At 40.5% G+C, this 27,322-nt stretch overlaps 3 protein-coding genes across 5 annotated transcripts in view; 2 read left to right on the top strand and 1 right to left on the bottom strand.

Moving 5' to 3' along the window:
* Window positions 1-21,229, bottom strand: part of LOC117939217 (gamma-aminobutyric acid receptor subunit beta-3-like) — a 58,644-nt gene extending 37,415 nt beyond the window's left edge. The window contains exons 1-2 of one of the 3 annotated variants that reach the window (XM_034864319.1): window positions 21,215-21,229; window positions 17,367-17,915 (exon numbers count right to left, since the gene is read on the bottom strand). In XM_034864319.1, the coding sequence (XP_034720210.1) occupies window positions 17,367-17,518 (152 nt within the window). In that variant the 5' untranslated portion in view covers window positions 17,519-17,915; window positions 21,215-21,229. Of the gene's footprint in view, window positions 1-17,366; window positions 18,114-21,214 lie in introns of those variants that run through there. The other 2 variants (XM_034864320.1, XM_034864321.1) reach the window with 2 other exon arrangements.
* On the top strand, window positions 202-22,236 carry LOC117939218 (gamma-aminobutyric acid receptor subunit alpha-5-like). The gene is made up of 10 exons (XM_034864324.1): window positions 202-363; window positions 839-929; window positions 1,684-1,808; window positions 3,601-3,668; window positions 4,842-5,062; window positions 9,629-9,711; window positions 14,667-14,810; window positions 19,112-19,264; window positions 19,489-19,700; window positions 21,138-22,236. Exons 1-10 carry the CDS (start codon window positions 339-341, stop codon window positions 21,435-21,437), a joined length of 1,422 nt encoding a protein of 473 aa, XP_034720215.1. The 5' UTR covers window positions 202-338; the 3' UTR covers window positions 21,438-22,236.
* A 4,685-nt stretch (window positions 22,237-26,921) lies between these two features.
* LOC117939593 (gamma-aminobutyric acid receptor subunit gamma-3-like) overlaps window positions 26,922-27,322 on the top strand; it is an 83,392-nt gene continuing 82,991 nt past the window's right edge. The window contains exon 1 of the mRNA XM_034865035.1: window positions 26,922-26,974. Within this exon, the coding sequence (XP_034720926.1) occupies window positions 26,922-26,974 (53 nt within the window). The remainder of the gene's footprint in view (window positions 26,975-27,322) is intronic.

Here is a 27,322-nt window from a genome sequence, read left to right as displayed (position 1 = left end):
CTGGCGGGTAGGACCGAGGAGACAGCCCGTGTGATGCTGCCGCCGCTGCTGCAACACATCTGGTGCAGCAGGCATCAAGGAAGGAAGGCGCTGTAGCCTGTAGGAGGAGAAGACCAGACAGACTACTACAACACCGCCTGATGAGGAACAGCTGACAGAAAGAGAGAGAGAGAGAGAGAGAGAGTGTGGAGAAGCAACCCATGGTGGAGAAGAAGGAGGGGAGACAACCGACAAGCACGCGGATTAGGTGATTGAACCCGTGATCGCCCACATTCAACACTGCCGACGGAGACCCCAAGCTTCCAGTCGCTGTTTGGGGGGAAGAAGCCCCCAAAAACATGGTGGTGATGGATCTAAATACAGGTAGCCCCCTTTTTTTACCTTCTGGCTTTTTAGAATTACACACAGCTGACATAGGGGGATAGGAGTGAGATTCATGTTTTTTGGTGATAGAGAGAGTGGGAAAAGGTGATGGTGGAGGAAATGAATGGGGAGGGGGGGGGGGGCATATGTATTGTAATGCGCTGGATTGAAACGCAGTTAAAGGTTTATATGACAGGGATCACACCACACAGATCAACACGTATCATATCCTAGCCTTTATAGGATCTGTAAAGTTTGTGAGGTAGATGTTTTGCATGTTGAACAGTTACAGCCTCACTGAGCAGACATTGTCCCGGTGGCAGCTTGATTTAGGGATTCCTGTGATGGTCTGCCCCTGTGAGTTGGGGTGCCTTATTAGGATTGCTAGACCTTTTAATTCATCATATTTAGTGCAGTTGCGATGGTATTTGGTGATTTTCTGATTCAATGTTGTTCTTTTCTCTGTCTCTTCTAGTTACAAGTCTGAACAGTAGACGTGTGAGTAGAATGTCAGTCATGACGAGGTTCGTCCTCTCCCTCCTGCTCCTGTGTGGATGCCAAAATAGGTAAACTCAGACAAACTAAGTGGAATGCTAGTCAATTAAATAATTGGTGCTTTTTATAGAGGCAAAATGTTTTAATCCAGTTTAATTTTCAGTTTGCAATCACTAATGGCTCAATCTGTAAATTACACTCACAAATGTTCATCTATACACATATACAGTGTTTGGTTGATTCCTGCAAGCTCTTCCTTCTTGTCTTGATCGCATATCCGACTCTCTACACTCTGCTCCATCATTGCTTAAGTGGCGGTCCTGCACTCAAGAAAAGCGAAAAAGATCTTTGGGGCAAAGCTGTTAGTAAATCACCGGAATAGTCCACTCTCATAAGAGTAGATCAATGGCTTTTAGATTGCATGTGCAAAGCCAGCTTGTAACCTTCTTCTGTGTCTCTCCCTGGTAATTCCAGTGTATGAACACAATGTTCTTTATGAAATGTAAATTTAAAGTGTAATTTTCCTCATTTTCTTGCTTCACAGAATGTGCTCACCCTCGAGACAAAATGTCTCGCTTCTCGCCATATTTAGCTGCAGAACTCATTTGTTTATATTTGGATCACATGTCAAAGCCTTAATTATCTCTACTGGTAGTTGTAAGCAGTACTTATGTTCAATAATGAATCACTACAAACCTGTCCTTAATGTGGCGAGCTAATTAATCCCAATAACTGTTTCATGTTTGATGTCCTGCAGTTAAACCTACGCCAGGATGTTGTTTCTCCTCAGTCTTTTTACTCTGGTGCCCTTGTCTCCTCTCCTAGTCTCTGCCTGTCCTCCTCAGAGGCTCAGAAGGAGGCGGCCGCCAACGACAACAGCACAGTGTTCACCAGGATCCTGGACGGGCTCCTCGACGGTTATGACAACAGGCTCCGGCCGGGGCTAGGAGGTTTGCTGTGGATCTTACTTCAGCATCAGTCAGACCCCTTTTTAAACTCAGTAATCTTGCATTCTAATAAGAGCTGCAAAGATTAATCAGTCATTTTTTAAGTAAGAAAAGTATGTAAGTCTGATTCCAGCTTCTTAAATCTGAATATTTTCAAGTTTCTTCCCACTTAGATGACGGTAAACTGAATTTCTTTGAGTTGTGGACAAAACAAGACAATTTGAGGACGGCATATTGGGCTTTGGGTAACACAAAACAACATTTTTTATTATTTTTTCTGACAATTTATAGGCCGAACATCTAAACAACGGATTAATTGACAATGACATTATTTGTTAGTTGCAGCCCTTATTAAAATACCATAATGCCACAGCCGACCTCCCAGCATGCTAACCCAACCAGATTACCTGGACTCTGCTATGGGAGGCCCCGTTTCCCACGGCCATTCCATTCTCTAATTTATGGGAAAAGGCTGTGAGACAGGCAGATACAAGGGTAGAAACTGTGCGAGCAGATGTGGCATTTTGCTCCCGTGTCAACTGAAGTGAACGCAAACACGTGTTGTCAGATGATGTGTTTCCTTCTGAACCGTGGCCAGGATCATGAACGCATCCAATCATTTTCTTGTATGGTAGGGGGAGTAAATCAATCAGGCCATCATCAACACAGTCTTCATTGTGCTGTGGTTTATCCAAGCTCTTTACCCTGGCAACAGGAGATAACCTTGAGAGCCGACAAATTGCCATTCAAAGAAGGAGATTTCTTTTTCTAAGGGCCCACTGAAATAAAAGCTTTTCATTTTTCATTTTTGCCATCCCTACCTCCACGTTCTCTAATAGCCTGGCACTTTAGCCTGGCGTTTCTTCCACTGATTTCCCAACCAGCAATCTTTTTGTCCTCATCATATTGGTCCTGATTTGTTTCCCATCTGCATACAGTACTTGTCCCATAAGATGAAGAAACTAGGCCTTTTAATGCCAAATGACTGATGTGTCATGGCGAAAGGCTGCTCTAACATCCTGGTAACGGTTGCTACCCTTGACAAGAGGGCCTATAAATACATACCAGAAAAACATTCAGGCCTTCATTCAGCATTCAACAAGCTGCTCTCCACAGCACGACCAATCCCGGCTCGCCGGCAACAAATTTATATGCAGAAGGGAGAATTTGTTGGCTTTGCTGGTACAAATGACAGAAATAATGTGCTACCTTTTTCACCTCCTATTCAGAAAGAAATGCATTGTGAAAGAAAATTATGGAAATGTGTGGACTCACATGAATAAAGAGAAAGCATGGCTTTATTCGGTAGCTGCCATTCAACTGATACAGCTTTTTTAATGTCAATACTGATTTTCTTGCTCGATATGTTATTTTTATCTCTAAATTAGACCATTTGCATGCCCTTTAGTTATAAGCCACCCATTTCCCCCATTGTCTTATTGAAGTCATTTTTTTAAGCAAAAAACTGAAACATTCTCTGATTCCAGCTTAAATTTAGCTGATATTTTCTTCTTCCATATTACTGTAAATTGAATGTCTTTGGGTTTTTGTCATGGTCAGGTAAAAAGACATTTGATTACATCACAGTGGACATTTTCACTCTTATTTACACTGTATCGTTAGTTGCAGACACTGGGCAGTTAAAATTCATTCATTTTATGTGACTGTGGTCAGGGAAGATGTCCCACCTATCATCGAAAGACATTGACTTGCAGAGAGCCGATAAACGCCAATGTCTGTCGTACGAAGGTCCAATTAAAATTCTGTTAAATTCTCACCTGTGCTCTCTCAACAGAAAATGTCACAGAGATCCAGACGAATATTTTTGTCACCAGCTTTGGCCCGGTGTCTGACACGGAGATGGTGAGTTGATCTGAAGCAAACACCACAGATACACAGAGAGAGACTGGCTGAACACACACACACACACACACACACACACACACACACACACATGTCTCCAAAGCCCACCCAGGCTACTGTTGATATTTTTAGATGGAAACATATATTTACATTTCATGAGACTGGTACCACTGCTCATGCTGTTTGCTGGAAGTACACTCATGTCCTAGTTGTGTCTTTGAAGATTGGTTCTTTGGTTTCTTCCTAATAAGACGAAATTAATGTGGATGACTTTAACATTTGAGATTTAGTACAATGTGGCTGGTCCATTCCAACTCGTTCCAAATGAGTCATTCCTTTATTAATCTATTTTCTTATAGACTAAAAGGTTTCACTTGAATAGCATTACATTTCCTCTTTCATTAAATCCTCTATTACACCCTGGCATATCCCTGGCACACTTTAACACAGCAGTTGCCAATTTCCTATAATTTACTTGAAAAAAGGTATTGACAAGGGCGCATGATTGATAAATGAAATGTGGCAAGAGACTTGAAGAGTTTTGCAGTCCATAAAAGCCTATGTGTCAGCCTGCTAACAGCACCATTATTCTAAGGATGGATAAATAATCTATTTGTTTCTCTTTCATTTGTTGTAGTTTTTTTTAGCTTGAAGTGGGATGATATTTCACACACAAGCAAACCTTTGATGGATTTCCAAACCGCAATATGATTTACCATATCTGCAAAATCATATAGGCATAAAGGAGGAGCTACTGTCATAGTGGGCGTAATAATGGAACATAGGGTACTGATTGACAATTGACTGCAAATTAGCAAGTTAAATGAGCTTTTCTGTCTTCATGTACTTACTTGTAACTTCCGAAAATGGCCCAAAAGTTCCATTAGAGAAGGAAATGGTGCAGCAACAAAAACTAAGACTTTATGTAATTTGAAAATCTTGTTTTGGGTAAACACACACCAGATGAAATGATGCTCTGAAACTTGAGAGTGAAATAGATGCTTCATCCAGAGGAAGTTCCTTTTTCTTTTGCCATCCCTTCAGTATATTTTAAGATAAAGTGATCAGAGAGCAGACAGATTGGTCAACATGAGAGCAGTGTGCAGTGCGGCTCATATTTCTTGTCTTTTTCTAGCAGAACTCTCTAAAACTTCTCTTTTGCTCTTCCTTTAGGAATACACCATAGACGTCTTCTTCCGTCAGAGCTGGAAAGACGAGCGGCTGTGCTTCAAAGGGCCCATGGAGATGCTGCCGTTGAACAACCTGCTGGCCAGCAACATCTGGACCCCCGACACCTTCTTTCTTAATGGCAAGAAGTCTATTGCTCATAACATGACGACGCCTAACAAGCTGCTGAGGCTGAAGGACGACGGCAGTTTGCTTTACACTATGAGGTAGGTTCTAACACACACGCTTGAACACATGTAGTCTTTTTCCTTCCACCATTTAAAAAAACACAGCTATGATTAACTAGAAGCCAATTTCTTGTTCAAGGTTGGTGGTACTTGTTGCAACCAGGGATTTAATTCCTTTCAGATATGTTGCCAACCATAGAGAAGTACACTCATCTGAAAAGTCCTGCGGTTAAAGGTGCAGTGTTTCTATGCCAATATGTCTCTGAAATCTTAAATCAAGTGCCCTGCCGCTTTTATAAGAGGTTAGGTTAGTGAAGGGAAGGCTTTTAAGAGACCATAGAAATGTATCTGAAAAAAAACAACTAGCAAGGTTAACATAATACACAATACAGCTTTGAACTCAAAGAAAAAAATAGTTACAGAAACCCTCAACGTGTCTCACACTGTAGGAGAACAGTGCCACCCAGTGGCCAATTGGAGGCGTTTGGACAAGTCTGCAGTACAGCAAGAGTAAAGTCAATAGTAGATATTGCAAGGATTACTTTAAATAAAATCTATTCAAATATAAATCTCTTTATTGTTTAGTTGCCAACTATTAAATTAATCGCCACCTGTTTTGGTTTGAGTTATTCCTTTTATGGAAAATAGGTAAAAGTCTCTGATTTCAGCTTCTTAAATGGGAATATTTTCTAGTTTCTTCACTTGTCTGTGACAGTAAACTGAATATCTTATAGTTGTGGACAAAACAAGACATCTGAGGACATCGTCTTAAGCTTTTAAAAAGAGTGCCATTTTCACAATTTTTGACATTTTATAGACCAAACAACTAATCCATTCATTGAGAAAAATAATCAACAGATTTATTCAACAATGAAAATAATGGTTAGTTGCATCCCTACTTAAAATCCTTGTGTTTCTTCTTATTCTTTTACTGTTGTTTTTAAATTCATATGGAGACATATATGTGACATGATGAAATATGAATGCAAATGAGTGAAATGTCTCTTTAAATTGAGCTTTGAGAAAAACTGCAGAGGGAGATCATCCATTATGAAAAGCAGCCTCGTTGTGACCTATAGTTTTTGGCAGTGATGTAGGGGTAAATTAGAAAAAAAAAGAGAGACAGAAACAGGCCAGTTACCAGATGGTGATCTCGCTTAACTAAACCGTCAGTATTTACAACTTAATTAGGAAATTGAAATTTAAAGTGACTCTCCGATGTACAAATAACTGTTTTTGTTTGGTGGAACAGTAGTGTAACCACCAGGACTCACGCTGACCTTTGCACCATAGAATTAGAATAATTCTGAGCTTATCCTCAGGAGTTACTGTAGCTGCAGGACTTAATAGTGACTGTATCACGGATGAGAGCACTCTATCTGATCCCTGTTCCACCCACAGGGAGAATAATGCTGGATGGAAGACAGCTTATCCATATGCAACGACCCTTACATATATACATGAGAAGTGCATATTTATAGTCCCCTCTTTGTCACATGCATCCAACGTACACATGAACACACACTGCGGATGTCAATGTTATAGTGGCGCTCAACTTTGAGCTGGAGGCTTAGCAAGTGAGGGATTGTGTAAATGTGTGCACGTTCATTTCCATATGCGTCATTCTATGGAAATCTATGCATACATGTATTTATGTCTCAATGCAAAAAAATGTATACATGAGTGTGCATACGAGAGAGAACTTGTGCCTCCATAATCTAAAAACAGCATCGCATTTCCTCGCCCCAGTTGAAATAAAGCAGCAGTAGGTTGCTTTTAATCGTCTAATTGTTACGGCACTGGGCTTGTCATTACCAGCGGAGCTTAACCACTGGCAGCGTTGATTTTATTTCCTGCATTAACACACACTAACACACACATACACACAGGCCATCTGGGTACTTGCAGGTTACAGCTAACTCTACAACAGCTTTTTTGTTTCTATATATGCCTGTTTGCATTACATGTCAAATTTTCACTTTATCTTTAGAATAAGGCAAAATGGATTATTTAAAGATTTTTAAATTGTATTACACAAATATAACAATCCACCTACAGTAAACAGTAACACTTATGGGTGTTGTTAGAACTTAGAACTGTTTAATTCATAGCATATAATAATAATAATACTTTCATTTATATAGCGCTTTTAAAGCATTAAGCTGAAGGTGATTTCCAGATGAAAATATTTACAAAAAAAAATTAAATACAAGAACTTGTCTGGTAGTTTGTGTGCAAAATTATTCAGTTGTGGCAGTCTCTGTGCAATAACAATAAAGGTTCACCTTATAGCATCCATTAAATGGAGTTAAAGCCCCTCCCCATAGGATTTACCCAGACACTCTGAATTACACCAATACGTCCAACTCTTGTACAATCCATGCTAGTAAGCAGAGGCACAGACATAGTCATGTCCGCCCCCCCAACAACAAAACAAATTTCATTTATAAAAGCATTACTCTGAGGAGGAGCGGTTGGTTTGATGGAGCAAATTTCTATGCATTTGTCTTTGTGGATGATGTATGAAATGTCCCTTTTCAGCTTAATGTGCATGGAGCTTGATGGCGGCCCATTATAGCTGGATTCCAGACCTTTTTATTGCCAGGGAGTGAATGCTTTACACATCATTATCATTAGGTACAGTTGAGTTGCCATTCTCATTCGTGCTCCGTGTGTTGCCTTTAGACTTGTGGCCTTCTATGTAGTCCTTTGAACATGCTACCATAAAGAGTGACACTCATTCTCATGTTTTAACACTTCAAGAGTTTAATATTAAAACACATTTTTTTTCTTTACGCCTTGAATATATGATATAACCCCATTTCCCATGAGACTGTATGTGATACAAGTTAGGAAATTGTTAAAAATGTGCTTGTTAGTGTGAAAAGACAGATGGCGCAGCATGGTGGCTCATTGGTTAATACAGGACACAGCTCCTGGACTCAAAACTCAGCCTTTTTGCTTTTGTCCTGTCGTCCAAGTTCTTGACCTTTCTGCAAGGTCAGGCGTCTTGGAAAGTTTAGATTTCCCACAGGTGTGAAGGTGCGTGTGCTGGTCTGTTCCTGGGGTGCTACCTCTCTGTGATGTACTGCTTTCTACTCAGTCCATGCTGGCTGAACAGAATCCTAATTCTAAGCGGCTATTTTACGCCCGATATTTAAATTACAACTGCAAAGTTATGCATGGATTCTGACTTTAAAGGGGCTGATTTTCTGGCACTTTTCACACCCTAAATTAAAACAGCCTATCTTTACAGGCATCCCTGCTAATGGGGCAAGGCCACATGAATAATTAGGACATGGATAATAGCCGACAGCCATGTTCTCATTTATTTATTCATCCCAAAGACACTCTTTCCTCTCCTGCACACACAACCCTTTTTTGGCACAATAATGCTATTGTATAATCCGACACTGATTTAGAAAGCAAGCTAAGCTCCAAAACAGTCAACTCTGAAGGGACCAGAGGTGGCTTCAAATCCCACTTTGTTATGCTTTGCTTAGTTTAATGATGTAATTGGGGAAACCTCCTGTGGTAGATACATACAGTCCATGCCGGAGGTTTTGGAGCATAAAAAAAACACAACCCAAGAGGACTGGTAGCACTGGCACTGATTATACATCAGTGAAGGAAAAATAAAACCAATTAGCTTATTCCGTAGCTAATGTTGAGGTTGCTCATATGCTAAATTGTTAAAGCCAAAAACTAAATGCTGGAGAAATGTTTCCATGCAGAAAACATATGTTTTGGGCACTGGTTTCCTCAGCACTGAATTTCCCTTCATCCAGCCTATGAAGTTCAGTGAATCCCCATCATTATATCTCTTTATTATTCTTTATCATTATGCATTGAGCTAGAATACCAGGAGACTTAATTCAATCTAGGGCAGATAGCTAAAAAAAGAAAGAAAGAAGAATTACGATGTGTCTATGCTTGATTTGTATGCTTGATTCAGTTAATCTTGCGGTTGTTTGTTAAGGACAGTGAGAGGTGGATGGAGAGGTACCATCCCGGCCGCTAAAAATGATAACATGTAGTGAATGGCTGGCAGAAAAGATACCAGATAGATTAAAAAATCTATGCACTGTGTGTGAAAGAGAAATTGAATACATCAAAATGAAGCAGGAGATGGATTCACCTCAAGTCCATAGCGACTCAAATGGTGTCCATTAAGATTGTGTATAATATTCATATTTTAACAAAATAAAACATGTCTGGCACGAGAGGTTGCCACGAAGGGTCATTTTGAAAAGTTTTTTTTCTTCATTGGAGATTAAAAACACTGTGACCACCAGGTGGTAGTATTGCCACTGTAATACCAGTGTAAGAGAAATACTGCACTTGCAAGTGTCATGCATGAAACTGCACTCTCTCTCTCTCTCTCTCTCTCTCTCTCTTCTTAGTTTATGTCCTTTTATAGATTGCTTAATGGTTGTTTTTGCAAAGATAGTGAAGCTGCGACATTCCTTTTAATTGTCTTTGGTACCTTGTTATTTCCAGCAATTGTAGCAGTTCCAGTAATTGCACAGAGCCTAGTTGTTACTGCTAAAGTAAAGACTATGATACATGGTGAATGGGTATAATGTATGTTTTTTTATGCTTTAGACTGACCATATCAGCAGAATGCCCCATGCAGCTGGAGGATTTCCCCATGGATGCACATGCCTGCCCTCTCAAGTTTGGCAGCTGTGAGTAAAATCCTTTCTCTGAATGTTTCCTTTATATTTATCTTGTTCTCCACTATATTTTAATCCCAGCTATTGTGATGTACAATGGTGATAATCAGTAATAAGTAACCCAGTATAATACAAGACAATATCAATAAATTGTAGGGAACAATAAGTAATCATTTTGGCGTTTTGATAGAATGTCGCTGCAGTTAAAAAAATAGGTCATTATCTACTGGAGATTGCTGACTTTGCTTTCCCAGCCTTATATTGGCAAGTTCACTTTTAAAGCACTTAGCTAAAATGCTAAGCTATTGTAACAGTAGCAAAAGTTTAGCACAGTCAGCAAACTAAACTGCATAATGTGCATCATAGGATAATAAGTTTGCTATTGTCAGCCATGCTATGACGACACGGGTCATACCATTAATAGTGAGTTCAGGAAGGTATACACGCACACTGACTGGGATCAACATACATCCCTAAGCAAAGACGTTAACTGAACAGGATTCTTCTCAGGGTAGACCTACCAAAGAGTTTAATAAACTCACCTAGGTCAAATCACATTTGTTCTGTATCACTCACAGTCAATTTAAGTCAATTGAAAGGCATTGCAAAGGGGTTTTACCCACATATGTTCCTGGCAAATAGTCAAGTGTGGACCTCTGATAATGCTGATTTCAGCACCTTTTATAAATATATATATAGATATATATAGATAGATATATATGTATAGTACTATTACGAAACATTGGAGTGTAGAAAGAGAAGATTAGTGCTTGTTCCCCAACACTTAATTAGGCCAATGATCGGAAGGGTTCTCCTCAGTGCCTTCTTAAGAGGACGGCTTTTGTGGTTGCCCTACCAGTGAGGACACATAGAAACCTGAGCTGCTGGTATTTAAAGACCGGTCTGGCCAAATGCCACACCTTAGGAGCCTCTTCAGCTAAAAGGATGAGGCTCTTACTGTATCACCAGATTTCTGCAAGACGCAGTCCACCCCCACACACTCACTATGGAAGGGAAGCACATGTGACTTCAAACCAATTACAATGAGGAAGAGCTGTTGTGTCTTCCAATGGCAAACTCTAATCTAATTGCCTCAGAGCGATGACCTGCAGGTGGGAGGTGTAAGTGTATAATAGGAATAATGTGTTGATGGCAACACTGCCTGTTCAAAGGGCGAAGTGTCGTCGTAGGGATAATGTCCTTCCGTTGACAAACGATGACATGTTGGGCTGACCTGACTATCTCTTGCTTGAGCCTTTGTCCTGAGGCGACATCCCGCCGTATACTTAACCTCCGCATCACACAGCGGAAAACTTGCCACTCCTCCACTTTCATTACTTAAGGTGATGAAATCTGTGATAAGAAATACAAATAATAAAGACTGCAATCCCTTTTCCTTAAAATAAACCAAATGGCTGAATTGCCTGACACAGACATTGTTTTAGTCCAGGAATCCATGACAACACTATGCAGAATTTTGACAGTATCAGCTGTTTCCTATTGTGCATCACTGCGGGGTAAAAGGAGACCACATCCGATGCGATAAAAAATGGTCAAAAAGTAATCCCTCATGTTAAAACTGAATGAAATAAAGCCATCTACAAAGACAGACAGCCATAACTACAGAACGTTAGAAGATTAATGGGGGGGGTTTCAGGCTGGCCAGCAAAACATTTGAAAAGCTTACAATGTTTTCATGTTTTTTTTATTTTCAATGTTCCCGTCCATTTTAACTTGTTTAAACAAATAATTAGATGTATCTCTGTGTCTGCTGTCTATCTACTATTAATATTTATAACAAAAGTATTTATACACTTTCAAAGTAATATGTATTAAATGTGATTTAAAGGTTTCTTAATTACATATCAACCTCATCAAATTGCATAAATTCCACAAGGAAGGTGAGATGTGCAGTTACTGTCACTCTGCTAAGCTAATGTTAGCTACCTTTAGCTGGCATTTTTTCCACTGCTGTGATCTAGTTGTGGGGAATAACAAAATGAAAAGGATTAGCCACATTCAGATTCCGTTCTTACCAACATTTTGACCAAACATGTAGTAATGGCATTTTGCCGTTGTAAGGCAGAGTTACATACTCTGTCCTGGGCCATATTTATGATGGCCATATAAGCCTTTAAGTGCGCATTTATAAACCCGTCTTCCATAGCTCTTTGTATCCCCCAATTGTTGACAGAAGCCAGGGATCCACCCAAAGACTCTTTATTCCCAGGAACTATTTGGGAAGGGACTAAAAGGTTCCTTAAGGCCACTGAGTAGTGATATATGTTGTGCAATAAAAGCATGGGGACATGCTCTTAAGTTGGTTCAAGTAAGGGCAACTAATCCCTTATCCTAGCCTACAGTACTGTACCTGTGTCTTAATTTACCTGCTGGCCTCCAACCCACATAAGGTTAGGAGAAATGCTCTATGGTATGCAGAGTACAGCACAAGCACAGTAATGTGTAGCATTTGGTTCAGGATGCAATCCTTTTCCTTAAAACAAACCAAATGGCACATTTTTCTTTTACCATGCATCTGTGGGAGTTGCACGTAGAACCAATAGAAACATTGGTGTTTGCAGTGAGCATTGGAAGTGTTGCATCAGACAAAAAAGCTTTAAACCTCTGTGAGGAACTGTCTGGAAAACAACTGGTGACAGACACATAAAATTTGCCTCAGTAAAAGACCACAGGTTGAAGCCAACTCATACGGGTAGAAAAAAGCTAGCTGCTAAAGAAAACAACGTTCTCTGAAATTACCACGATTATCATAATCAACAGCTCTTAGACAAAAAAAGACTTGTCATGTGGAACTTTGCAAAGCTGGTGTTTAAGGCGAGGCGGATGTTTAGAAAATGCTTGTTCCCCGAATGAGTGCATAAAGATGCAGATGATGTTGTGAGGCTGTTAGTAAGCAGAGGGGAAACAATAAAAGATGCTCTCATGAGTTATCTCTCAGCTTATCTTGCCTTCAACCCACAATGAGCTCACTGAACATATAAATCCTTTTATGATTGATTGGAACCTTTCATATTCTTAGATACGAATGTCGGAATTACTTGTATTAATAAATGTGAACAGCAGAAAGAAGTTCCAGCCACCAGTTGAATTAATTAGGACTTAGAGGGTCAAATAGAGGGCCGGACCTGTTCTAAAGCCAAACCATGGCCCAGATTCTTGTTTGATTCTTTACTTTACTACATTACTGTAGAATGTACAAGCTCTGCATTTATCTTCTACCTGCAGATGAAGTTGACTTTCTCCAGACTGCCTTTAATGAGAGCGTTGGTTCCCAAGAACCTTTAGTTTTGTGCTTTCCCGACAAGTGAGCTTTTGCAGTTCTGAGATTAACTGACTATGTTCTTAACCTCACCTCATAAGTTGCTGCTGCTACGCCTGTGCAAGTTTTCCATTCTTGCTTGCTACGTACAGTATGGGGTCTACAGTGATACAGTGTCGGATTTATCACTCAGAATTCTTTCTTTCTCACTGATGATTGTTGATTTTACCAGCTCAAATGTGCGCTAGCTCGGCGGCTTCATGAGTTGTTTGCAAACACAACAAACAGGATTGCTTCTGCAGTGTAGTGGAAACAGTATCTGTTCTACCATTAGGCTGTTACGTCAGCTGACCTACTCGTTAATATATTTAAACACGGTGTTTCCATTTTAACGTTTCAAAAGATATATTTAATTATCGTTTTCAACTTTAACCTTAACAGAGAAAATAATTTTAGTTGCCTTGAATTTGTAAGACAATGTTAAGCCACCATTTTGTTGAGATGTGATGTTTCTATTTTAGCACATCAGTATTCAGTTTTTGTTCTCACATTTGATCGTCCAGCTCTCAATACATACACAAATCGGATGAGGGAGCAACCCTGTGGTGGTTCCTGACAACTTGTGTTCGTCAAAAAAAAACACATTTGGGTTTGTGAAATCCGCCTGCATTTATCTCCATTCATATTTCAGGCAGCTTCACTCAGAGTGTGTACAGCTTCTGTATAGTGAGTGATGAGTTTGGCTGAGTTGCGGCTCCCCATGCCTCGCACACAAGACGGGAGCAGCAAAGCATTAAGCGTGAACTGTTGAAATGTTGGCACAGGTGCACCGTTTTGCCTGCCAAAGCCTTTAGCTCTTCCTCTGCATAATGAAATTCACCAATAATCCCTTATTGCAATCTAACTACCCTACAATTAAGGCCCTGGCCTTTGGCCTTGGAGTGCCTAAATTTAAACACTACATATATTGTACAGCAGTATGCAGCTGCCAAGTGAGCACCGAGAATGGAAATACTCAGGTAAAGATGTTATCCACTGGACAGAAATAAACGACCCGATTACAAGAGGCCAATCTACGTAAGGCTTTCATTAGTGTTTGTGGCAATCAGTACAATAAGTTGTAAACAGTAGAATATTTTAATGTAGTTTTGGCTTGTCCTGTAATAAACAAATATTCCAGATCTAAAATCCTGCATCATGCAGCAAGTTACAATTCTTTTTTGCTCCTTCAGTATATAGCTCTTACTAGAGTTTGTACAGGATTCAACATGAGTAAATGAAATAGCAGGAGAGGCTTCGGAGTTTGAGCTCTGTTTTTCATCACAAGTGTGATGCAACACATTATGGTTAATCTGACTCAGTCTGGTTCCTGCCGACAAGGGAGATCACCTCTGACCCAGAAGTGTGTTTCAACTATCCACCCACACACACAGCAAAATTCTGTTTTTGGCTTTAAGCCGGTGGTCTAATCAAAAAGTGCTAGAAAGACTGCATTAGCACTCAAATACACACAAGCACATGTGTGGTTACACATAACATGAACAATGGCCGGATTGAAACTAACTGGGATATGTTACTTAGTAGTTTAACTTGCATTTTTGAGGCTCATATAATAAAAAAAAAAGAATAAGTTATATTGTAAAGTCACAAGCTAATTTGAAGTCATCTTTCTTTTTCTCTCTCTCAGATGCCTATCCGGTGTCAGAGGTGGTCTACACTTGGACTGAGGGAGAGGCTAAGCCTGTGGTGGTGGCAGAAGACGGCTCCAGACTCAACCAGTATCACCTCATCGGGTTAACTTCCAGCACAGAGAACATACACACAAGCAGAGGTGTGTGTGTTTGATACTACATGATTACTTGAGTGCCGAGCTGTATTAGGAACTTACTTTTTACAACTCCTTTATTGAACATGAAACTGAGCAACTCTATATTTGTGACTTTGTGAGTCTGTTTTTTGTTCTACACTTTTACCAGAGAGTTGGGTGTTAGGTTGATAGACAAGGGAGAAAAGTACAGATTGTTATGAGAAGCTAATGGCATGGTTGTTTTGGGCCTTTTATGGGGTTTTTTGACATCAAGAAAAATAAAGAATATACCCTTACTCTTTAACCATTTAAAGAAAATGGACTACATAATTTTATTTTAAGTATTGGGATCACATCTCATTTTCCAAAAGAATCTTTTGCACCTTTTTCATGAGTGAATTCATACCATATGCAATGCACTATAAGATAATATCAAATAATGTGATGTAACTAATTCTACATTTGAAGAGAGAGAGAGAGAGATGGGCGTGTGAGGCAGAGAGTAAATGTGGGAAACATTATCAGGAGATCAGAGTCAATGAGTGGAGGCTAGCGGAGGAGAGTAGCCTATCCCTCACACAACCAGCTGTCTACAGGCCCGGACAGCCCTGTCAAACAACACTTATCCCCCCATGAGCCCATGCATGCACACACACACACACACACACACACACACACACATACACACATACGCCCACACAAACACATCAAGCTAGAGAGAGACCTGAGGTCTCGGGTTAATCCCCCCATCCAACCACCCATCAGCTTTTGCATAAGAAGATGACATCACAGATCAGTGAGGGATTGGTTGGTTGGCTGTCGCTGAGTGTATCTGGGTGTTGTCTGTATGTGCTCTTGTACATTTACCCTCATGAGCACCAAATGTCCTCACCATAATGGTAAAAGAAAACTACATAGTGAGACCATAATGACTTGCTACATTTGACTGTAGGTTGTATATGAGCTATGGTTAAGGTTTAGGGCAAATAAGGTGAAACATTAAATAAGGTTGATTTTATGAGGCATGGTTGAAGGCTTGTCATTTTGAAGTTTAGCAGAATGGAAGTAGTTCCTCACAAAGATAGGGAAAAAAATCGGTGTGTCTGTTTGGGATTGAACTCGCTCTGACGCAAGGGCGGGGGGTGGGGGGTGCTTTGAAAGGCATCTGCTTAATACTCTTATGTAAAATGGATCTGTAATACACTTCCCTCCAGTTTCTAGTAGAATCATTATTAAAAGTGTGGATTTCCCCAGTGTTTTTTATTTGCGCGCTACAAGTGAAACCTTGCGGTTGCTTTTAAGCAAAGAGTTAAAGGTTCTTTGGTTTGGAGACTGCATTGCTGCCTGGCTGGAGGGCAGATTTGCTAGTTCCCTGGCTGGATGGGTGATCGGTTGGCATGTAAACCAGTTTGCAAGTTGGGTACAGCAGTGGATAAAAGGTTGGCGGACAGGCTAAATATCTGGCTGGCAAATGTATATCTAAAAATAAAAAACTGAAATGAGCTTATAAAACCAACTTGTGTATACGTTAAGTGTTCACCCAATTGCTTTGAGTATATCCTTAAGGCCTTACCAACCTCTTTATCATGGATCTAAGCTAGCCATGTTTCATTGTCAGTTTTTAACGTCAAATTCAGCCACATTTCCAGCATCGTTTCTGGCCTCCTGTGACATCATTTATAGACAACTATTCCTGTCTTCTCGTATCTGTGATCAAGACCAGGCATTAACAACATTACAGAGGATGACATAAAAAAGGAGGACTTTAAAAAAAATGCCATTTCATCTTTTTGTTTAGAAATACATCATCGTTTTGTATGGATTTATTTGTCCGACAGCTTACTTGACATTATTTGTTCACCCCAAAACCATCAAACCGCCGTCTTTTATTCTAATTATCAAAAGATATCCAAATTGTATTTTAAAAGCCAATACATTCCCCCCAAAAAACTTGCATTTGCTGTGATAGATTTATCTTTGCTCTGATAATATTCACCTGGAGTTAACTATTGTTCCCTCGCTTGATTAAAATAACTCTGACAGCCACATGCTGCTTCATTGGGCATAGACAAGGTTATGAAGTTACATCAAAATTTAAAACAGCAGTCAATGAATGATTGTCTGGCCTTTCTTGTGTTGTTCCTCTGAGCAGTTGCAGTTCCTCCACTGGCTCTGGCTGCGTTGCATCAATACCAAACTTTTCTTTTATTATTGGTTGATAATGAGCATAGATCCTGAAACCTCACACATGGAGGTCCACAGCTCAAAATATTGCATGGACGTGATGTTGTGAGCCTTTAATTACCACATCTAATCTTAGATTGAACTCTCATTTGAGGACATGAAGAAGGAGATTAGCCCTTAAGTTTTTCTTTAAAGACATCTTAAAGGATGTGACTTCTACCATCTTAGACAGCAATATCCTTCCAAATATAACATCAGACTCTAAAAGTAGATTAGACGTACTATAGCATATGGAATGTTTTAGCTCATGGCCAGAGGATAATTACTAGTTTGGGCCTATTTGTTCACCCAGAAGGCAAATGAGCGAGGAAAACAAAACGTAATTTTCCTACTCACCAGTTGACCAGCATGGCAGCATTGTTCCCAGAGATAAAAGGAAGTTCCCCTTGGACGTTGCGAAATACAAATCCTTGGGAGAAAAGCATTAAGATCCACCATAGGAACATGTTCCTCCTCATTCCTCTGCCCCCAGTCCTGTCGGGATCCATGCATCAAGGGCAAAGGTGACCCTGGGGTGTCCCAGGTTGGCAGCTCCTGGATGTGCCTCAATGTTTCCGACAGCAGTAGAAGTTGACGGGGTAGCTGTGAGCCAGACGGCCTGGAGTCATGAGGGCGTGCGAGGGCCCAGGTGATGGGGTCGCAGTAAGAACTAACGGTGTTGTGGATCTCCTAAACGAGGCATGGCCGTGGCAGTGATGTTGATAACTGTTGTATACAGCTGCTGTCAGCACTGAGTGCCTGCAAAATAAACAAGTGTACTTCACTTTCAGGCTGCTGTCAGTTGATGCTGGGATCCCCACTGTGCATTTTCTGGACTACTTCCTCTTCCCCTTTCGCACGCCAGCCAATCCCATCAGGAGCGTTTGATGAATATTCCACAAGCAGCTGTAAAATGAGAAAAAAAACAACTAAAAAAGATAGAAAATTTCCACACGGTCAGCCCCCCTCCATCCCACCAGTGATTAGCAGCAGCGAGTGTCCCTCTCCCTAGACTGTGTGCTTAAGTGTGTGTCTGTGTTTGTGTGGTTGTCTGTCAGCAGTTTAAAATCATGCTTCATGTGTGTTTCAGAGTGTGTATGTGTGCGTGTCGGTGGCTGAATTGGCAGGGCGGACTGGGCGGGGCTTAGAGCTCTGTGATATCCCAGGACAGGAAGCCTCCCCCCCACCTCCCCTCCTTTTCCACACCCCCTCTCTTTCTCTCACTGATGGCAGGGTGCAGATTGTAACCAGGGATTAGGGAGGTTCAAAAATCCGATTTTGCCTGGAGAAAGCCTCATGTATTACTCTGTGTGTGTGTGTGTGTGTGTGTGTGTGTGTGTGTGTGTGTGTGTGTGTGTGTGTGTGTGTGTGTGTGTGTGTACTGTAAGAGGAAGTGAGCCTGTCTACATGTGCCCTAGTGTGTGGAATATAGTCATTGGGTTTTTGATAGTTTACCAGCGCCTGCAGACACAAACTGCTGCAGAGGATTTTTTTAAAGCCTTAAATGCAATCTTCTCTTGTTTAGCTGAATATTGTGTTCCCTCTCTTTTTCTCTCCACTCTCGATACACTTTCTCTGGATTTACCTCCAACTGCCATCACCCTTTTGTCGAATCCCAGACATTAACAGCATGACAATCTATCGCCTATGTCCTCACAATAATTAACGCTGCTTGCTCCCATTATTCAGTTTAATAATGGTATTAAAGTCAGGTTCATTTTGTCGTTCTCTTTATCCCCGATTCATTTTTATTAACTGTTCCACCGCTGCAGCTTTCCATTCTGCAGTTTGCACGAAATTGCCCTGGAAAGAGGAGAGCTACATTAATTGGGGGAGATGAAGAGAATATTTAATGACCACTTTTCAAGCTGTCAAGTTTGTGGTCATATAAAGTAATTCATCCAATAATGATTATGCTGTCCTAGATGGTAACCCAACACCTGTTGTGCTGTAAGTAGGTCAAATCACATATGTGCAAACAATGTTTCCCCTGCCTTGATTCAGCTTAAAGCAGATATTGCTATCATTAAGAGACATCTACTGGACTGTAACCACTCCTTGTGTGTCCCTATTTAACTGTATATCATTTTTTTCCCCCTCAGGACAGTATACAGTGATGATGGCCCACTTCTACCTGAAGAGGAAGATTGGATATTTTGTCATCCAGACATATATGCCATGTTTCATGACTGTAATCCTGTCCCAGGTGTCATTTTGGCTAAACAGAGAATCCGTTCCTGCAAGGACTGTCTTTGGTGAGTGAAGCCGCTTATTGACTCATTAACTTTGTAACATTTTGTTTGTCTTGGTAATATTCCTGTCATGCACATTCACACAAGGGAGAATAATAACAGCAGTAGCTGGCAGTTAAGAGTTATTAAATCGCCCACATTTCTTGAGTGAGGGGAGACTGTTACTCGTTTCCAGACGGCCTGTAAAAACTCAATTTAAACTTGTCACGGCCTTTGTTTGCACCCAGGGGTGACCACTGTGCTGACCATGACCACCCTCAGCATCAGCGCAAGGAACTCACTCCCTAAAGTGGCCTACGCCACAGCTATGGATTGGTTCATTGCCGTCTGCTACGCTTTCGTCTTTTCTGCCCTCATCGAGTTCGCCACGGTGAACTACTTCACCAAGAGGAGCTGGGCCTGGGATGGCAAGAAGGCTCTGGAAGCACAGCCCCCTAAGGTACAGCTTGGGGACACTGCAATACATGTTTAGGTGCAAAACACCTTAAAAAACAATACATTGATCATTGATCACACCATCATTTTAACTGGGGGTCTCTGTGCCATGCTACGTCCTTTTGAAGGTCACATATTATGCTAATTTTCATATTTGTATTTTGTGTTTCTACTTGAACATGTTATATGCTTTAATGTTAAAACACATTTTTTTTATAAATACAGTCTTATTGAATATACCTTTATTTACCTTTGTCTGAAACCCTCTGTTTTAGTCTCTTTTACCCCCCCCCTCCCAAAAAACACAGGAAATCCCCAAAACTTTGTATCTCAATTTATTAATATGGTCCTTTAAAAATACACTAATGCTGATGTTAATTACTGCAGAATTAGATGAGAAGATTAATACCACTCTCAGGGCGGAAAGCTAAATATGTAGCAAGAGCCTGTTGATGCTAGATAATACCCGCAGAACAACAACACAGGTGTACTGCGCAGGCGTTAAATAGACGGTTAGTTAAAAAAACTTTTTAAAGTGTAAACCCCCCATGGCTAACATTAGCTAGCTACTCAGTTAAGTGTTGACAGTGACGTAGTATGCCAGATTTGTTTGAGGACTCGTTCAGGGGGTCTGATCTACCATCTATTGGGGGAAACGGCTAGTCTGGCTCAGTGCCAAGGTAAAAGATAAGAAACACACCTACCAGCACCTAGGGAGACCATTAGCTTAGCTTAGCATGAATACTGGATGCAGTGGAAAAACAGCTAGCCAGGCTTTGTCCAAAGTTTTTTTTTTTTTTTTTTTTAAACTTAGCCACTCTTCTAAAGCTCATTAATTAACAGTAGGGGTGCAGATTTTTTTAAACTTTTGGACAGAGCAAGACTAGCTGTTTTACCTTCTTTCCAGTCTTTATGTTGAGATAAGATAGCTTTTATTCTATTTATGTAGTAAGTGCACACATGTGAGACTGGTATGAATCTGTTACAGGAGAGCAAGAGAGCAAATACATGTTTTTGCAAGTAAGTTAAAGTAAGTTTTGTGTGAATTGTACACAAAAAAACTATGAAAATGGTTTTGCACTGGACCACATATACTGAATCATGAGTCATCAGGATATAAATATCACAACATTGATTATGATATAATTTGCTTTGTTATTACCATGCCCAGGGAAACTGCCATGTGTCTGCTAGCAGCATCACTCAAAAATATACCTGCATATAATCATCATAAATAAATAAAAATCAGACTGCTGCCTGAGTGAAATTCAATTACACAGCACCCCCGCGTTTTACCAGAGTGTTTTGCCAGAAATGTTTCCCTTCTGTAAAATCACTAATCATTCCAGACAGAATGAAACACATTGATTATCCAACACTGGTAATAGCAGAGCAGGGCTTCAAACTAATTCACTGCTTAATGTCATCTGTCCCGCTGTAGAAACGAGACCCCATGGTGCTGTCCAAAAAGCCTAACAACGTTTGCTCGGCGGGCGTCAACTACACCCCCAACCTCACCAAGGACGTGTCCATCTCCACGATCTCCAACACAACGTCGGTGCAGCTCCGAGCCTCAGAGACCAAGATGGTGGACCCCAAGAAAACCTACAACAGTGTCAGCAAGATTGACAAGATGTCTCGGATAGTGTTTCCTGTCCTCTTTGGAACCTTCAACCTCGTCTACTGGGCCACGTACCTTAACAGAGTACCGCTGGTGGAAGGAGTGGTGACGTCCACATAATCTTACTCTTTTTTTTCCCTCCCTTTTTCTGAGACAGACAGTTTGTGTAAGGGGTTAAGTTTGGGAGTGGGTGGACTGGAAGGAAAAGGGGTTGTTGTAAAATCTGTGCCCTTGACAGAAAGAAAATAAAAAACACATATCCGGGCTGTAAGAACAAAAACTAACTATACTCCACTATCTAATTGAAGCACTTTGGATGAATGTAAGGCTGCAACAGAATCCCTTTCCTGTTTTTCATGGCCTAAAAAACTGCTCAATCACAAAGAAACTGCTTCTAAGACTAGTTCAACGAGAGAGCGGGTGCTTTGCTTCTCTCTCATCTATTCTGCTGCCGTTTGCATGACGCTCTTCTCAAAAAGAAACCATGGACTCCTCTTTGTCTAGAATACCGACCATGTATATGTCAATCACTGCTTAAACTGTGGGTAACTGAGCTTATGCTATGGAAAGAAAACTGCAATGTAACATGCATTTCAATTTGGAATATTTATTTTAAAAATGTACTTAATTCCACATTGTGGAAGAAACACCTCTTAAGATTGATTCTGCAAGTGCATTAATAATTTAGTTTTATGTCTCTTTAAAAAAAACTTTTCCTATTGCAGTGGGTGTTTTGTGTGTCTCTTTGTAAATTTTTACTTTAAGGTTCAAAGGCTTTTGCTGCAGGCCTGGTTTCCCAAAAGCATTGTCAGCCCGAGTCTCAGCGGAAAATGATGGGGGGAAAAAAACAAATGCTACCTGCGGGTGAAAATAAAATGTATTCGGAAGATTATTCAGAGTTTTTAAATGAAAAAATGCCGTCTTCTAGAGCAGCTTACACTGGGTGACTAGACAGCTGTGGATGGTGTGTTCAGGACAAATTTAGGATTATATATATGTGCTTTAGCTGAATATTTAGGCCTGGTCACTCAGCTATAAAATTAATATATACACAGTTGAAAGACCAGTGCTCAAAACGCAGAGTGTGTGACATACTGATCAGCAGAGTTTGGAGACTGTCACTCAGTGAGATGACCTTAGCTAACCCTTATTTAGGCGTGCATCCATCTTGTTGATGTATCCATGGGCAAAGCCTCACAACCTTACCAGATCCAGGGGCTGGTCTGACAAAGATTACCTTTGAATATGGCTTAGATCAAACCAACAGACCGACTTCAGATAGCTGTGTAAACCAGCCGGAGTCTTCACAACTTAATTTGCCATGGATTCTGTGTTAATTAGGAGTATTCTCAAACTGAAGAACCCCTGACTGACCAATCTCCGTTACCTACAGCGGGAAATGTTTGCCTTCTGGAAGAATGCAACAGTACCAGGGACATTTCACTGGGGACATTCTGACCTCCCTATGGGGGGAAAAGTAAGACAAAGTAAAACAACCAATGAAGTATCATTATCATAATATTCTTCTGCTTTCTAGTACTATAACTGTATCAGAGGAATTGCTAATTTTTACGTCAGCATTAATAGACAGAAATTCCCCACGGGAGAGATGAACAGCCAACTTCCTGTAAATGCCTGTGGCTTAGTGGAATATGCTGGGGAACTATCTGCTGACATGCTAGCCAGCCGGGACATGCTTACGCTTGTCAGTAACAATGGCTGTTCTTCTATTTTGTCTTTCCTGAATGAATTTGAATAATTATGGTGTGATCGGGCATTTTAAGCTACAAAGATTTGGGGAAATTAGGCGGAGTCCCATAAAGGAATCATGTAAATAAACTTTAAATTTTCAACTTTGGTTTGACACAAAAAAGACAGTGTTGAGATTCTCACGTCTGATGTTGACTTTCAATTTCTGCAGATGTTTTCATCTGATATCTTTCTTAATGTGTATGTGAACATGTGTAAGATTTTCTTTGTTACTGTTGCTTGTAGAGGAGCTTACATCTGATCAAACTTGGCATTTGATCTTTGAATTTGTGTTGATCTATTTCTACAGTGACTTAATCATACTGGAAGCAATGAGCACACTTTGTGGCATTTAGACTGGAGCCCACCATAGCACAGAATGCGTGTCTTGTTGGACTATGGTGAGACAAACTCAGGAACAAAAGGACCCATGCTCCCAGCAGAAGAGTCACTGTTTCTTTAATCTCATGGATTTAAACCAGTGCAGATGGGAGCATTGTCATTGACACAATGGCTTGGTGAAAATCCATGTAAATAAAGACGACATCAGCTACTGTACCTGCTTTGCTTGTGAAATTTGGATCTACAGCACAAATTGTTACAATGTCATCTTAAAATTCATCTTAAAGCGCTTTTATGATGAATTTATTTGCCATAATTTCCTGTAGCGTTTTTTTGCTGGTTTGAGTGGATGCTGAATCTACATTTTATGTGTTTCTAAGGTGTTGCTATCTGTCAAATGTTCGGTGGGTGTCTATCAGCGAAGCTTCATTTTAGTGCTTGTCAAAGCGCAACAGCAGTGTAAAAGGAAATAAAATGAAATGCAGTTGAAAGGCAATCTATACATCTGTCTGTCTGGGGTTGCCATGGCAGCAAGTCAACATTTACAGATCAGACATCCTTTCCCCGGTAACAACCTCTGTATATATTCCTCCACTCCTCAATTGTTTCTGACTCTGCTGCTTATACACATTATCAAGAAGCTAATTGGCCCTATTGTTTCTGATTCCGCCTGCAGTAGCTGAGTCTATCACAAAGTTTGGAGTTAAACTGCTGCAATCAAATATACCCATCAAATATTCCCATCAGCCTTAGCTGTAGTTTCATTAAGCAACAAATATTAGCCTGCTAACATGCTATGGTGAATATAATACCTGCTTACCATAATATTAGCATTATCATGCTGACCTTAGAATTTAGCTCAAATCACCGCTATGCCTAAGTAGTCTTGGAAATGTTGCCCCATGAGCCGAATCTGGCCCCTCAAGCAAAACATTTGGGCCCACTGACAAAAAGCTGAAGTTTTCCCTTTTATAGTTTAAAAACCTTAACATTATTTTCATAAATAGACCACTGGTTGACTTCTGTCCATACATCCATCTTTCTTGCCATTCAAGAAATGAGTGCCCCTATCTATCCATTCATCCATCCAACCATCCATTTGACCACCCCTCTCTTCTCTATTGCCAGCAAAGAAACGATTGCACACCCCTCCCTCCCTCCTTCCTTCAGCTACTGTGACAGACTCATCTGCCATACATCTGTTAGAAAAGGGATTTAGTTCTGCTTAAGTTGCTTTCCCCCATTCAGGGGGGCCCCTTACAGCAAAGCGCTTCACTCCAAATTAAGCCCCAACTGCCCGTGCCGATGACAAATGCTTGTTATTCTTTCCTTAGTGTCTGGACAGCTGTGTCTGGTGCGTGTTCGGGACAAACTTAGGATTGATCATATGTCCTTTATCCAAAGCTAGCTCATGGGCAGTGACGCAGACTAAAGTTATGAACGTGGGTCTGTCAACTGGTGAATGTAATGCACATGCAGCGCTCTTCTTAAACAGACTTATGCAGGGCAAAGATTGCAACAGTTGTTTCTCCCTGGAAGGTAACAGATGGACATTACACACGCATGAAGTTTTTTTTGCTTTTGAGCATCAATTTTAAAAAGAAACACTTTTTTTTGGAGTTAACATTAAACTGAGACCTTTGCTTAAATTTTCAAGTCAATCGTAGCTATAGCTGGGCTTAATAAAGTATTTGTGTTATACATTTTTGTTTTATGTATTTGTTTTATGTATTATACTTAAAATGATCAAATAAAAAGGATTAACACATATGGCATTCATTATTAAATACAGGGCACAGCTGCATTTTAGAATCCATTTTATAGCTGATGTGTGGCTTTGTTAAATAAAGTTAAAGCTGGAATCTGACTGCAGTTCTTTGGTGGATCCATTTCAGGCGACTCTCTGCTGACGTTCACTGCTTTAAGAAAATACTTTGAAGCATATAATGTCTGTGCGCTCCAATTCCGTTCATCACACATCTGGGAATAATCTGTTTATCTAACTACTCACCTGTCATTACTTCATCTAAAACAAGACACACAAAAAAACTATTCTTCTCCAGTTATAGTGCTGTCGATCCCTCGTGTCATTATCTAAAGCCACGGTTATTTCCATCACTGTGTTTGATGAGCAACGAGTGACCAGCTTTTTATAGATAAAATACTTCCACTTCTTAAACAATATATAACAAACTAATTCAACCAATTCATAGTATTATTAATACTTCCTGCAGAACAAATACCTTTAATTTTAAATGCATTTATTTGATTATAATTTCGCACCTTTACTTAAGAAAAATGCTTAAATGATTGACTTGTACTTGTAATGGAGTATCTTTACATTGTTGTCCTGCTGCTTTTATTTAAGTAAATAATCTGAGCATGTTTGCCATTGCTTGCATCAGTTTAAATAATCAGAAATTCTCAGTTATTTATGGAGGTCAGGTGTCAGTGTTGTTTAAGAGGTTTGCTGGTTGCAGCACTGCAGTGAGACTCTAACACTCCTGCCAGATCTTTCTTTTGCATCTTGAGCCACCAGGGGGCAGCGAAGCCTCTCAGTGTGTTGTTTGCATCAAAAGCCTCACAAGTGTGTGGGCCAAACACTGGGCTGCCCTGCTGTTACTCTGTGGCGCGTTAACGGGTGTGTAAAGCCTAAATATAACTTCTAGTGGCGATCATCATCAGGAAAGCAGCAAACATCAACATAAACAAAAATCAAGGACACGTTCCCTGAAACGGATACCTTACTGTTTTTTTTCTATGACTTTATGCTCATTTTTTTATGATCTGCGTAGTGCAGCACACTGTCCAATTGGGGATAAAGTATTCAGAATACTGGGTTGAGTTTGTTTTATGGTAAAAGACAGTAATCTACCTTCCGTTTTCAGCACCATTTAACCCTCAACGAACTGCATAATTATTTAGAATTGTTCCAGAAACATACCCTCAGTGATAAAGATGTTTGAATATGCAAAAAAAAAGGTAATGAAATAATTAATTTTGGATCATGACGCAGCCTGGGGAAAAAATCACATTTAATCTGGATAATGCAATTGTGGTCCAGGTACTGTGTGTAGCCTGTGTCTGGTTTATGAGTCATGCAAGATGCTCATCTCCTAAGGTTCAAAACCAGCAGCAGCAGCAGCAGCAGCAGCAGAAGCAGCAGCAGCGTCACCCAACCACTGTTGCCCACACAGGCGTTAGAGAGGAAGGAGGGCGCTGCTGGATCCCGTCCATTCGACTCCCCTCCGCTGGACTGATCACATTGATTGATCGTCGGGTGGGTCCCGGAGGAACCCCTGCGTGGAGCTTGGAGGGGGGGAGGGAGGGGGGGAGACCGCGGTGTGGTCGCAGATGACACGCAGAAGAAAGTGTGTGGGCGGATGAGGAAGTTCAGAGCACGGATTGATGGTCACACACCTACTGTACTCACTTTATCACAGCAGCAGCAGCACAACGCCGGGATCTCCATCCACCAATTTATGAGATCGGAGGTGATCCGCGCATGGGAAAATGACAATCAAGTTTGTGCTCATCCTCTTCATAGTTCTCGATCAAGGTGCTCGGTAAGTCGGATTTGCACCTTTGTTTTATTTGCATGATCAACAGCTGAGAGGTGTTTCTTTGAAGCTTTACAAGTTCCTATGTGACTATTGTGGATATAACGGCAATTACGCATGTCATGTGAAGGGGTCTTGCTTATAATGCATGTGTTGTTTTTTTCTTCTTTTTTTCTAAGGGCTTTCCCCACCCCACACACACACACACACACACACACACAAACACACTCACACACACACAACCATTCAACCATTTCAGTTTAATCTCATAGCATTTAAATATAAGCAGCATACATCATTGCTGATGTGACAAAGTTTTTCTTTGTTTTATGACAATGGTGTTTATTAAAGGGT

Source organism: Etheostoma cragini, chromosome 24 (assembly GCF_013103735.1).
Source record: "Etheostoma cragini isolate CJK2018 chromosome 24, CSU_Ecrag_1.0, whole genome shotgun sequence".
In the NCBI taxonomy this organism is placed as follows: Eukaryota; Metazoa; Chordata; class Actinopteri; order Perciformes; family Percidae; genus Etheostoma; species Etheostoma cragini.
This window is presented reverse-complemented; position numbering and strand designations above follow the sequence as displayed.

Coding starts and splice junctions, on each gene's coding strand:
- LOC117939218 (XM_034864324.1), top strand. CDS start 339: ATGGTGGTGATGGATCTAAATACAG. Junction 364..838: donor GGTGATGGATCTAAATACAG/GTAGCCCCCTTT, acceptor TGTCTCTTCTAG/TTACAAGTCTGAACAGTAGA. Junction 930..1,683: donor CTGTGTGGATGCCAAAATAG/GTAAACTCAGAC, acceptor CTCCTCTCCTAG/TCTCTGCCTGTCCTCCTCAG.